We start from the raw sequence: 14396 nt of genomic DNA, 5'->3' as shown, positions 1-14396 counted from the left end.
ACGCTCTCTGAAGGGCAAAAAAGAATGGCCAAAGCTCTCTTTATAGATATTGCAATTTCTAACCACTGCCTGACCATAGACAGGATAGGGGACTAGTATTCATGTTAAATAATCTCAAAGTGAAAAATGAAATTTATGAAATATCATGTAATTAACTGTAGATAAAACAAAAAGAAACACTATTACTTATGAAAATCCTTTGACTCCCCACTTATCAGCTTAACCACCATCTTAACCACTCGCATTATCTGAGCTTTAAGAAGAAAAAAAAAAAAAGGTGGCCTAGCAGTTAAGGAAGTGGCCCCATAATCAGAAGGTTGCTGGTTCGAATCCCGGTCTGCCAAGGTGCCACTGAGCAAAGCACCGTCCCCACACACTGCTCCCCGGGCGCCTGTCATGGCTGCCCACTGCTCCCTCAGGATGATGTTTAAAAGCAGAGGACACATTTCGTTGTATCCCAATGAAGTATCACAATGACACAGCTTGAAAAAAGTGGCCATTGTTGTGTTCCTCAAACCATTCTTAAAGCCTTTCTGACTTTGTCAGGAAGAGGGCACTGGCATCAGAGAAAACTATTTCCATGAAGGCGTATACTTGGTCAGCAAAAATGTTTGAGTAGTAACATCCATGTCAAAGTAACATCCACATGATTGCAGTACTAAATGTTTCCCAGTAAAACAATCACAGCATCTGCTGTCTTGCCTTCATCTCATAGTGCATCCGGGTGTCAGGTAAGTGATGCAAACACACTCCGCCATCCTCAAGATGTAAAGAAACACAAGATTCATCAGACCACCACCTTCACCATTGCTCTGAGGTCTGGTTTTGATGCTAAAGTGCCCACTGTAGGCCCACTCTAGACATGAGCAGATGGTGGACACAGGTAGGCAGGGGCTCTACACACAAATTATAATGCACTGTGTGGTCCCCCATGTGCATCAATGATCCTTGGACACCGTTTTTTCTTCCTTGGACCACTTTGTAGATCTTGACCAGGAAGATGGCATATGATAAAAAGTTCACTTGAAGAACTCCCCCACTGCCAGATGCCACTGTAATAATGTGAAACATTCACCAAAGAGGATTAGTAGGACCCTATAATCTACTATACATTAAGGAGAGGGGATGTTAAAGAAATGGAGGTTACATAGACTGACATGCTCTAACTCAATTGCCTAGCTTAGGGGACGGCAACCTTTAACACTGAAAGAGCCATTTGGATCAGTTTCCTCAATTTTTGACATGTAAAATGAATATAACAGTGTGTATATATTGTTTTTACATTTATGCACAAAAGAACCAGGCTACTATGAAATATTATTTACATTAATAGTTGTGAGTGTGTGTGTGTGTGTGTGTGTGATATATATATATATATATATATATATATATATATAAAAATAACACACATTGCAATTTAATGTAACAAGATGCAATTCATTTTTCCAATCAGAAGTTTAAATGCTATGGCTGAATGTTGCAACTATAATAGTGTGCAACTATGTGCAACTATAATAGAAATGATAATTAAAATGATACTGACTGCCATACACGGGTATGGATTTTGCAGTCTGATTGCATGCATATATAAAAGGTGTCAATTCTGATCTCCCAGGAGCATATCTCCATGCCCAACTGATTTACCCCAGTAGCTCTTGCACAAAGCCGACTATTGTGCCAAGGTGGCCCTCATAGAAAGGCTTGGGCAGCTGCAGTGGGCACAGAGGCTGACTTCACGGGTAATGGCCTCTCTGACAAAAGACACAGTGAAATCCATCGGCATAAATAAACAAACCCCTTTCGTGGCTCACCCATTCACTAAACTGGTGCATCTGGATAAGAGGACCAACTCTTACATTGAGAACATTAGTTTTCACTTGTGCTGCTGTCATAAATAAATACATCTTTATTGAAAGGGCAGATAACTTCTCTGGGTGGCCAACTGCCAACATAACTCATTGAAGACATGACTGGTACTGTCATATGAACTGCTCACTATTATTTTGTGTAAAGGCGGTATAGTGCAGATAAGTAATTTCTCTTTTGAAAAACACATCACGTTTCACAAAGAGCCCCTAAATACACACAGTCAGTGATAAAGGCCAGTTCAGCATGAGCAGATGTGAGTATCTGAGATGCTCACATTACTTTGCCCTACAGGGGAAATTAAGCCTGAAGTTATTTGGATTGAGGGTACAGGAAGAGGGTACTGGGAGATCTGAGAGAACAGTCCAGTCAATGTCACTGTGCAGAAGAGTATATATCTACTGAAGAAAGCAAACTTTCACAAAAATACGAAATAATTCTCATAATATCCCTCAATACCCATCTGGATTATTCAGAGTGAGAGAAAGTCCAAAAAGGATGGCAAAGGAGTTGAGCACCTTACTTACTATACTGTAGACGTTGATTTCTGTTTTTTTTTTTTTAAAACATATTTATCCAGGAGATACTAAAATGAGGGATATCCAGGCCTCAGCAGACCTCTTAGCATCTGAAAAACAGGTCAGGAAGAACAGCAGGTTCCTCCATTCCTCTGAGCGGGTGCTTAATGACTTCCAGATTGACAGTCCGACTGTTTCCTCGCCTCTTCTCGCCTTTCCCTTTTATTTAAAATAACTCATGCTTGCATGGTCATCAAAGGGTTAAGAAGGGGGATGTGTGCAGGGTGGGGCTCCTCAAAACAAAGAGAAATCTGTTGAGAAAATCATATCTATTGAGTATGACTAAATAACACAAACACAGTTCCGCAGTCGTGAAAGACGGCATTGTTTTCTTTGCACTGATCTGAAAGTAGAATGTTAAATGCAATAGTGTGTGCGCGCGTGTTTCTTCAGTAGGTTTACAACAGACGTTGGCAAGTTCCTCTGCCCAAGGCTTCAGACAGCCTTATCAGGGATCTCGGTATCCCCCATACCCAGTCCACCCTCATCGGCTTTTACATGTGCGCATATTTATTACATCCAGACGGATTTCCCAAACGACCATGTCCTCTATGAGGTGCGCCGATCAACACCTGAAATATAACTGTGGCACTTTATAAAGCATTTTCACACGGGGGGACGGAGGCGATCATTTACAGCATAAATTATAAGAATATTTCACATTAAGGGCTGGAGGAGGAGGACGAGGGGGTAAAACGGTGCGATAGCGCTGCGATTAGCCACACTTAACAGCCCGTTTCCTCCCCCTTCTTAAACATGCACTACGAGTGTGGGCCTAACAACACTGTTCTTTCTTGTTTATCTCCAAGCAACACTTGCACTTATGGTAATCAGCTTTCTTTTATTTCCACGGCCAGAGATGTGATGCAAAAAAAGGGGCCATTGTAAAAGGAAGCAGGGCTCCAGAAAGCAGGAGGGAAAAGCTCTATTACCGGACACCCAAATCAGCACTCTGCACTGGATGACCGCTTGCAAAATATCTGCTTTGGTCTAAAGCGGCTGTAAACAAGCACTGCTGGGGTTTTCATTAGCTGCTGCCAAAAAATGTGGCGAGCATGAAAATGTCTGTTTCATGGTGCTGATTGTTATGAAATGTAAAATTAATAACCATTAAATGAACATTCAACAAAATACATAACACTTCCAATTTTATATTTGCAATTTAAAGGTCCTCGATAGGTGTAAAGCATGCTTTGGTCATTCTGCTTTGCCGTTCAGAGAGCAGCAGCTCAAACAACCGGATCTGGAATATCTCCCCTTATGATGTCATAAGGAGAAAGTTTACCTCCCCTTTCTCATGCTTTGTATATTGTGGTTGGTGAATGGTGTTGATGAATAATTTCCACGACTGCCCACTCACTTCTATAGGCCTCCCACCTCTCTCCTCCTCATTTGCTTTTTAAACTACACAGACTGAAACGGCGCATCATGGGGAAATCTCATTGTATGACTGGATAAAAGTGGCTGTAACTCTGCACGATGGCTGAATTTTGGAAAGATGCAGTATTAGTGGACCACTTTTGCAATATAAAAGCAAAAAGGGGACCTTTAACATAGGTATATACAAATATTAATCATTCATTTTTGTAGCTGTTTCACTTTTGTTTTGCAATTTCTTGTCACAGGTCATAATAGTTAATTATGATTCATATATTAAGCAAAACCCATTCAAATTCTAGAAAAATATACGGCCCTACAGGATTCTTGTTTTGGCCCACTGTTTAGGGGCAAAGTAGGCGTTCCTGTCCTCTCCTTGTTTTACAGTCCGTAATGGGTCACCAAACAAGCTACAACAGCAGCAGCTTAAATGCTGGTATTTGAGGTAATCAGACACACAATCTACACAAAAGGACAGTAGGGGAAGCCGAATGCCTCGACATGACAAACTCCAAATTGAACAGTACAGTATGTTCTCTTCAAGTCAATCGTTTTTTGCACACCCCTGGACAAAAGACATCGGCGTGACATTTCTACTCATGCTGCTCTCGTAACAAAGCATCCTGAAGCCAGCGAATTCCCAACAGAACCTTCCATTCTTTTTGCCCTTTGCTTTACGCATCCTTTCCAAAACCCAGGGGAAGAAAACGGTGTTTGGGAGAATACGAATTAGGGTTGGCTGCACGGTGTCGTGGCAGTTAGCGACGTGGCCTCACACCTTCCGATTTGTGAGTTTGATTCCGGGCTTGGACTTTGTGTGTGCACAGTTTGCATGTTCTCTCTGTGTTGGCACGCTTTTCCTCCAGGTTCTCTAGCTTGGTGACTATGAATTGTCCGTAGGTGTGAGTGGGTTAGTGAATGCTCTGGCTGTGTGTGTGTGTGTGTGTGTGTGTGTGTGTGTGTGTGTGTGTGTGTGTGTGTGTATGTATGCCCAGCAGCCACCCCACCCTGAGTGAATCCTAGTCCTGTGTCACTGGATTGGCTCTGGCAACCAACATTGATAACTCAATTATTTAACAGTGTTCCAGTGATCACTGATCACCGATGTGCTGAGGTTGCTGGCACAATACCAAAAGGCAAATATGCATTATGACAAATACAGCACCGTACAAAATGTATAGAAACAACAGATGGTAGCGCACCAGTAAACCAATAATACTTGTGTATATAGTTAGGCCCAAAACTACTTGGACAGTGACACAAGCGTTGCTATTTTAGCTGTTTACATTACACACAATCAATCAGCATGTGAGAGTACTCACATCCAAACTGGAGCAAGGGTTTAGGTCTTACAGACGTACCCCCTCTTTTTCAAGGGACCAAAAGTAATTGGACAATTGACTCAAAAGGCTGCAAAAAATAAAATAAAATAACAAAGCTGCATGGGCTCTTTCCTCATTAACCTGTCATCAATTAAGCAGTTAAAAGGTCTGAAGTTGATTCCAGGTCAGGCATTTGCATTTGGAAGCTGTTGCTGTAAACACACAACTAGGTGCAAACCATTAATCAGCCTCAAAAATAAAACGCCAGAATTGACTTTGCCAAAAAACACCTGAAGGAGCTAGCAAAGTTCTGGAACAGCGTTCTTTGGACAGATGAGACTAAGATCAACCTGTACCAGAATGATGGGAAGAAGAAATTTTGGAGAAGAATTGGAACAGCTCATGATCCAAAGCACACCACATCTTCTGTAAAACATGGTGGTGGCAGAGTGATGGCATGGGCATGCATGGCTTCCAATGGCACTGTGTCACTTGTGTTTATTGATGATGTGGCAAAAGACAGAAGCAGCCAGATGAACTCTGTAGTGTATAGGGATGGCGTTTCACAGTACAGATGAACGATGATCCAAAACATACTGCAAAAAACAACCCAGGAGTTGCAGAGACAATCACCCCTGAAATGAGGAGCATTTGTATAAAAATGCCACAATTCCTACATGTTTAATCATTTATTATTGTTCAACCCCTTGAATTAAACCTTAAAGTCTGCACTTCAATTCTGTTGTAGTTGTTTCATTTCAAACCCAATGTGGTGGCATGCAGATCCCAAATCATGAAGATTGTGTCACTGTCCAAATATTTTGGACACACACAGAAATTAGCCAAATAATCCTATATTTAGATTTAGATGTTACAAGAAACCATGGTAACAGCAACCTCTGTAAGTGTAATTTAAATAATAATTTCATTTATTCATGAGTATCATCAAAATTAGCAGGCCTTGCATCCATCAACACAACACAGACCCACAGCATCTAGCATTCTTTTGGTGTCCAAACCCTCCCAAAAACAACATTTATTTCTCATCACATTCATATTTCTCAATGGGCTTTTGTCCCAATATGTCCTAACACACTTTCAAGCATGCAAAATGAATGTCAATGATCTGTGCATCAACAAATAGATCTGTGCATCAACAAAAAAGACAGATTTACTACAGTCAGCTGTCCTTTTCAAAATTGAATACTTTTGAAAGGACAGTAAAACATTTTCTCCTTTTGTGGGTGGGTCCAAACATCTGAAATGTAGTGCAAATCCGGCTGTTACTACCGAGTCAGAACATTTTCAAAGAAACCCAACTTACAGACATCAGATGCCTCGTCGGATCCGTCAGGACAGTCCTTTTCTCCATCACACCTCCATCCTTTCGAGATGCATGTCACCTGATCCTTGCACACAAACTGCTTTGGGCTGCAGGTCTTCGGGGCTGTAATGCACAAGGGAGGAAACATTTTTCATATTTTCAATACATTTGCACAATGCTGAAGTGCTCAGGATGAATGCTCAAGATGAAGCGGTATTAAAGTGACACAGGTGAGCAGAACGGTCAAGCCACTAGGTAAAGTAAAGAACGAAAGGTCACACACTACTGACACGCCATCAATTACACTTTTGGGGGAAATGGGTATCACATTTTCCAATCCCATTTCTGGGTGCAGTCAGCCTCAGGTGGTTTCCAATTGTAAAATCCTATGTTAGTTTTGTGCATCTTGTTAGCTTTTAAGGCACAGCCAGACTACCGCATCCATTAATACATTCTAGAAGCCATTAACCCAGATAGGTTATTGAATGTCAGTGTCTGAATTATATACCTGGGTACATTCTCAAAAGGCTGTTTTTCAGGCTGCATTACAGGTCAGTCTCACAGTTTGTTTCGGTGCCTGCTTGCCAGTCTCCCTGGCTGCCTCTTGTGGTCCTTAGTTATGGATGAGACTCCCTGCCAACTACTCACCCAACCACCAGTTATTGCGTTCCAGCTAGGGAAGCATCAACATCTGAAGATATCAAATGTCACCTTGTAGTGTGTGGTTGGGGAAATACATTTTTGTTAATTTTCTAAACCAAGGTGCATGCCACAAATTACCAACTGCCCTGATTAACAAAGAGACGGGGGAAAAAAAAAAAAAAAAAGGACAATTCTGCCAAAAACAGGAGGTTTCATGAGTTTACATTTTTTAAAATTTTAAATTGCGTTTCTTGAAACACTTTTTTTGGGGGAAACTGTCAAAATTCAACCATGATACCCACATTCACTCTTGTCATCAATGGAGAAGTACAGTCATGTCCAGTCTTTTCTGCTCCTAATAAACGATTTAGGATCAGTCAACCCTTCCACCCCTCCAAAGCATGGGCAGAGCGGGATGCCAAGATGCCACTGTCAGCAATGTCTGAATGCTGGCCTGCTTACATCAGAGGGAGCAGACAGAGCTTATTCACAAATAAAAGCCACAGTCGCAATTATTTGTGACTTCGCAGGCTACGTTCAGCATTCGTTTTTGCAGTCGTGGCCATCCAGGGTTTCTCAAAAATATTTTCCTCCTCCTCCAAAAAGGGCTTATTCCATAAACTGCATATCAGACAAGAACATCAACAGAGTGCCGAAAAAAGGACAAAACCATAAAGACTCTCTGGGCTCGTGGTAACAATTTGTCCAGAGAATTGATTGAAAACTTTATGCATTTTTCTAATCAACATGTAAAAAGATGAGAATGTCTGAGCTAATAGGATGCACAGATATCACTATCTTTATACAGATATCAATAACAATATTTGTCTCGTTTAGGTCCAATACCAGATGCCCCAAAATTCAGGACACATGCGACTTTGTTACATTAATGTGTCAGAATCGGTTAGCCAGTTCCTCTTGAGTCTCATAAATGTAGATAACATACCCGCCACAGAAGTTCCAAGAGGCCCCCCAAAAGTTCTGCGCAATATCCCAGAAATGTATTCTGTGCGGCGAGGCCGCTCACAAGAGAGACACGGCCCATCAACACAGTACCGTGAAGTACTTCACTGATCTTGCAGGGTTACCTAGCTCCTACCTAGCTCCTACCTAGCTGCTACCTAGCTGCTACCTAGCTCCTACCTAGCTCCTACCCAGCTCCTACCCAGCTCCTACCTAGCTCCTACCTAGCTCCTACCCAGCTGCTACCCAGCTGCTACCCAGCTGCTACCCAGCTCCTACCCAGCTCCTACCCAGCTCCTACCTAGCTCCTACCTAGCTGCTACCCAGCTGCTACCCAGCTGCTACCCAGCTGCTACCCAGCTCCTACCCAGCTGCTACCCAGCTGCTACCCAGCTGCTACCCAGCTCCTACCTAGCTCCTACCCAGCTCCTACCTAGCTGCTACCTAGCTGCTACCTAGCTGCTACCTAGCTGCTACCTAGCTCCTACCTAGCTCCTACCCAGCTCCTACCCAGCTCCTACCCAGCTCCTACCCAGCTCCTACCTAGCTCCTACCTAGCTCCTACCCAGCTGCTACCCAGCTGCTACCCAGCTGCTACCCAGCTCCTACCCAGCTCCTACCCAGCTCCTACCTAGCTCCTACCTAGCTCCTACCTAGCTGCTACCCAGCTCCTACCCAGCTGCTACCCAGCTGCTACCCAGCTCCTACCCAGCTGCTACCCAGCTGCTACCCAGCTCCTACCTAGCTCCTACCTAGCTCCTACCTAGCTGCTACCTAGCTGCTACCTAGCTGCTACCCAGCTGCCCCCGCTTTTGCTCACACACTTTAATGATTCAGAAAGCCTTGGCAACTGTGTGTTTTGAAACCGTAAAACAAAGGGGTGAATGCAGATCAAAAGCCTTTATGGACATGTTCTGAACAGAAGTATACAGAATATACATCACTATTACATTTAATCTGGTGCTAAGCACAGCACAACAAGATAAAGGTGGGGCTTGTTTGCTAGTGTAAGGTAAGACAGGCTTAGCATTTACATAAACAGAATAAACAAGAACCACTTGGCAGCTACGATTTCTTCTGGACGAAGACAAATCAAATTCCCTTTACTTTGTCTGTAGAAACTTGGTATAAAATGACAGTTGTTTCACATGCTATATCCTCATCATTAAAGAATGTGTTTCTCATTTTTTCTATTTATTTATGTAAATCTTTGACCCGACATAACTAAGCCCTACTCTTGGGGCTTAAATGTCCCAAGTTAAAAACAGTGCCCTAAATGTTAATACAATGTTAAGTGTGTGTGTGTGTGTGTGTGTGTGTGTGTGTGTGTGTGTGTGTGTGTGTGTGTGTGTGTTTATTTTTATATTGGAACCAAATGGCATTTCAAAGTCTTTTAATTAAAGTGAAAAAAGTTTAAGGACTGAACACAACAAGAAAAACACTATTATTGGATATCAACTGGCATTGGTTCATCTATATTTAATGGTTATTGCACACAGATTGGTTTAATTAGGATTCGATCATCATGAATATAAGATATTATTTTATAAGGGCATATTGGTACAACTACACCAGAGTCAGAAGGAGAGCAGAAGAGGAAGAGTGTAGGTCTCTCAGTGTAAGATTTTAAAACAGGAACTACGTCACGTCAAATCACTGCACAGCAATTAGAGCCTAATGTAGGGTCAGGGAGCGTCTTTTCCACGCAAAACTACAGACAGGTATTTGTAAGAATGTTTCCTATGTCCTTGCTTTGAGTGAATATGGAATGTTCAGGAATACTCTAACACAGGGTGTTTTACAGTCGTAAGAAAAACGCACAAAAAAAAAAACCTTTCAAGAAAAGTGACACGGCAAGCATTACAGGCAAGAGGCCTGCTTCTCTTTTCGGTGACCACCGAAACGCTGTTTATTTGTTTGTGTGTTCTCCAAATAAACCGGGGCTTAAGAGTTATTTTAGCGCATTCCACCACAGTGAGGCCATGAAGGGGGTCTTTATCGAGGATATTCTGGCACGCCAGACCGCGCTGAATGAACACACACACAGAAAGGACAGGCTTGACGTTGCCACGGCTGAGCCGTGTACACAGAGATTTAGAACATTCAACACAGGTCTTAGAAAAGTGACTCTGTGCGAATTGGAATACTTAAAAAAAACTGCAAAAACTGCAATAACACACTTCTGCACGTCACTTTAATACATATATATATACACATACACACACACACACACATATATGTACAAAGAAAGAAAATAAGGGGAAAAAAAATAAATCTAGAAGGTTTTGAAGGTTTTCAAACATTTGCCTATATGTCAATGGACCAAACTTCAACAGGTTTCCAGTGCCAGAGTGGCCACTGGGGAGGTCGAAGATAAAGGTCAGGAGGTAACACCAGTAGACTGGCGGTAAGTACAGTGGATAAACGACGGTGAGATGGTGTGAGCGGGGATGCCAGATGCCAGTACAATATATCTTCTCTCATTATGGCCTTTGACATTGGATTTTACCATCTCGCTTGTACCTGTTCTAATGTTGCCAAAGGGTTCGGTGGTAGAAATCTGTTATGAGGTTGACAATTAAAATTTTATCATTTATAAATAACAGGCCAGGTAATCGGCCACCAAAAGTGTAGTTTGTTTTTTTCTCCACCTCATATATATCATGAAAGTCAGATATAATATTGAGTTATTGCTAACTTTGATTATAGATGAATGCGGACATGAATGCTGCAGGCCACTGTAAATCCATTCAGGATTTAGTTCGGGGAAGTTGCAGTTGTGTCAGGAAACAGGAGGCTGCTCCATTTCACGTAATAATGTCGAAAGCTTATCATTCCACAATTCTATTTACTCAACCAGAAACCAGCCCTAAATCCCTGTCTGGTGCTATTACTGGCACTTATATCACCATAACAAAACAGCAAGCTGAGGAACCAGCCACTTAAAAAAAGAACAGATGTTCCGCGATGTAACAAGTCAGTGGCACCATTCCAAGATGGCCTATAGTCACACAAACAACGGCCTTAAAAGCTTGGAAGAAGTCATCCAGGGGACAAACTGAAAGGCGGTACAAATGAAAGTTAACAGTGGCCCGGACAGAAGATCCTATTCATTTCACACACCGGAGAAGCAAGCATGATCGTTCCCACGGTAATTATGGGGGAACAACCGATTTAAGCGGTCAGGCTGCATACATTACCAGAAGGGCAGGGTTGCGTCCCGGGACGTAGGCTCCCGCATGTTCTCTGTGGCTGGCTGTTGGTCACCTCCACCTATGTAAAGGGATTTCAGATGGTCCTCGGGAGGTCACCAGGGTCTGCTAGCCCCTTACTCTTTTGGGAGGTCCCCAGGGTCCACAGGGATCTGCAAGGAGCGCCGTTTGGGAGCTCATTCGTGTGGGCTTGTTAGCTTTGTGTGTTTTGATAACTTTTGAGTTATCCGCTCTACCTCTTCCTTTATGCTGTTCTGATGTTGGTTATCCGTGCTGAGTCCGCTGTTTTATTGTACATCTTGGCTCACTGTGAATAAAAGCACCGTTTGTATACTTTCTGTGTGTAACAGCGGACCTCCTCCTCTCCACACCATAGTCACGTTTCTTAAACCCGCAGACTTAGGAACGAGACAGGCAGGGACACATAAAAAATTGTTTTCAGATTATGGATATTTTTACGGTTGAGAATTTGAATATCACGACTGACCGTAATCTTGTTGGCATTTCATGCAGCCTTTCTGGAAAGAGTTTAAATGGTCAATGGTCTTGCAGTTCTCCTCACAACTGCATGGAATAAGGCACCAAATGGCATCTGCTGAGATTTTCATACAGTGTGCAGAATTCTGAGTAATCTGCTGATATATGCTTCTGGTTGTTGAAGATTTTCGTGAAAAATGCGATCTGGTGACTAACTTGACGTTCCTGTACACATCACACGCTGCATATATAAGAAAATGGTAAGAAAGGGTACTTTTTGGAGTTGGTTGAATGAACCACTATCAGGCACTGATATGTACACCACAAACTCCCCAACACAGAAAGTAGTATTACTCTAAACAAGATTTATATAGGGATATAGGGATCCTGAGTAAATGGCTTGCATTGGAACCATCTTTGAGTGTTAAGTGGTAAATCTCATCTGTAACCTCTATCCATATTCACCTGGAGAAACACGTGGCAGGTCACGGTGCAATCAGCAAATTTTGGAATTTATTGCCAATGGACACACAGTATAATTACAGTTACTGAGATTTTTGTCAAGTGGAATCATTTTTCCTGGAGTTTCCCCTGACCCGATGCCCCTCTTCTGTTGACTAAGAGAATATATCCCCTCGACAGGAAATGTGAAATTTACAGTTGGTTGAAATGAAAAATGCATTCCCCCTCTGAGCACCTGGCTTATGGCAAATTCCAAATGAACAGTGAATTATGCAATAAATGCCAAAACAGGGGGCTCTAGAGCAGGGGAGGTGGTCACAGAGGAGGAGGTCCCTCCAGGGGCTTTATGCCTGGTTTTAAAAATCGCAGAGAAGGATGGAGTAAAGGGATTCTTAAAAAAAAAAAAAAAAAAGCAGAAGGTGTAGACATAGAAGACAGGACACGGACACACACGCCTCTGCACACTCGACCCTTCTCCAAAAACACAGTCACAGGCACTGTGTCCCAGGAAGAAGTCCATCAGGCACGGAGGATGTGACCCCCCCCTATCCAAACAAGCCCCGTGCTGCAGCCCCAGCTCACATTTCTCCCCCCACACCCCCCGGTGTCCCTTTCCCTGGCTCATGCCCCATAAAACATCATTTAGCAGCTCTAACCAACACTAGTCAAATGCATGCTCCATTTTACATACCAGTTACACACCAATATTAAACAGAGGGAGGAAGCAAGCAAGCAAGCAACAGCAAATCAGGCATATGTTACTGGACAGTGTAACATTACTGTGCACACTGATACAGTAAACACAGGACAGTGAGCCTAATAAGGGCGAAAAAAAGGGCGAATATTATTATGTACTCACACAATATCCACAATTGCTAAATCAATATCAGGGTCATGGGTGCCAAAGCCGAAAATGGGACATTATGTGCTGGGTGGGCAGAGCACCAACTTTTGGGATGCCAAATCCACCTAGTGTAGTATGTGACTTTGGGCTAAATAAGAACTAAATGTTGTTGTTCTAGTAACCTGCGTGCCTTTGGAGGAAAACCGAAGAACCCAGAGGAAACCGGAGCGCAACACAGAGAGCATGCAAACTCCGCACACACATACAGCTGGGACCCAGATTCGAACCCACATCCTTGGGGCACGTGAAGCCATGTCACGCCCCACTGTCAAGCTTCAAGGCTCAAGGCTTTTAACTTTTTTCCCTGTCAAATATTTTACAATTATACAATTTCTTAAACTTACAGGAATAAACTATTTTTTGTACCGTGGACATACATACCATAGACGGCACTGAAACCAAAACCCGAACCCTGCTGAGGCCTAAGCATCTGGTCTTTCTTCTAGCGTATGGTTAGAATCATATTAAACATTGATAGAACACAAAATCAGCACAGTCGTAGTTCTCCATTTGCAGCCTAGATGGATTTTCGCCGTTTAATGTGTAATATATTATAATAAATCAAAGTGTGCTTCACAAAAAACAAACATTTATGTCTATATATATATCACATTCTCAGGATTTTGCCAAAATAGGGCTCAGCTAATTAGATATTCTAAGAGATTTACACCACAACATTTACATGAGCAAGTTCCCCATTAATACCAATTTTTTTTCATGCTGACATTTGCACAATAATGGTGCTTCTGATAACACTTACGCTTGTGCTGGTTATAAAAACGGAATCAATATGTCTTTGCCTGTGTACTCCTTATAACACAGTACAAAAGAAAAGAAGAACATGGGTGGCACCCGGACCACAATTTAAACTGTCTCATAAATCTGAGAATAAATGTTTGCTGAAAAACGGAACTTTTTAATTATACCCTTGAGTGATTGCAGTACATGCGTCTATCTGTGAGAATAACCTGTTTGGATGCTCTTGAGAGCTTTAAAATGTCCTTTTATATTGAAGTAATTTCACAACAGTTTTACACTCACAGTTGAGACAGCAGCAGGCCTGGTTTAGTCTACAGATGGGTGTCCAGCTTGTATCTGGCCACTAAACATTAGAGCTTTGTGATGAAGCTACATTCCTATTTTGACAAAAAAAAAAAAAAAAAAAAAAACTATGTACAAGTTGTCCAACCGGAGGTCATTTTTCACTGGTGACCCCATCACACTTTGTTAAATCTGGGAACTCCAGGCCTTCTAAAGGCTCCAGGCTTT

General features: G+C 42.3%; 1 protein-coding gene across 2 annotated transcripts in view; it reads right to left on the bottom strand.

Moving 5' to 3' along the window:
- Positions 1-14396, bottom strand: part of lrp1aa (low density lipoprotein receptor-related protein 1Aa) — a 100696-nt gene that overhangs the window by 76461 nt on the left and 9839 nt on the right. For both annotated transcript variants that reach the window (XM_028998440.1, XM_028998441.1), the window contains exon 2: positions 6468-6590. In XM_028998440.1, coding sequence (XP_028854273.1) covers positions 6468-6590 — 123 coding nt within the window. The remainder of the gene's footprint in view (positions 1-6467; positions 6591-14396) is intronic.

Source organism: Denticeps clupeoides, chromosome 12 (assembly GCF_900700375.1).
Source record: "Denticeps clupeoides chromosome 12, fDenClu1.1, whole genome shotgun sequence".
Lineage (NCBI taxonomy): Eukaryota > Metazoa > Chordata > Actinopteri > Clupeiformes > Denticipitidae > Denticeps > Denticeps clupeoides.
Note: the sequence above shows the minus strand (reverse complement) of the source record. Positions and strands in the feature narration are given on the sequence as shown.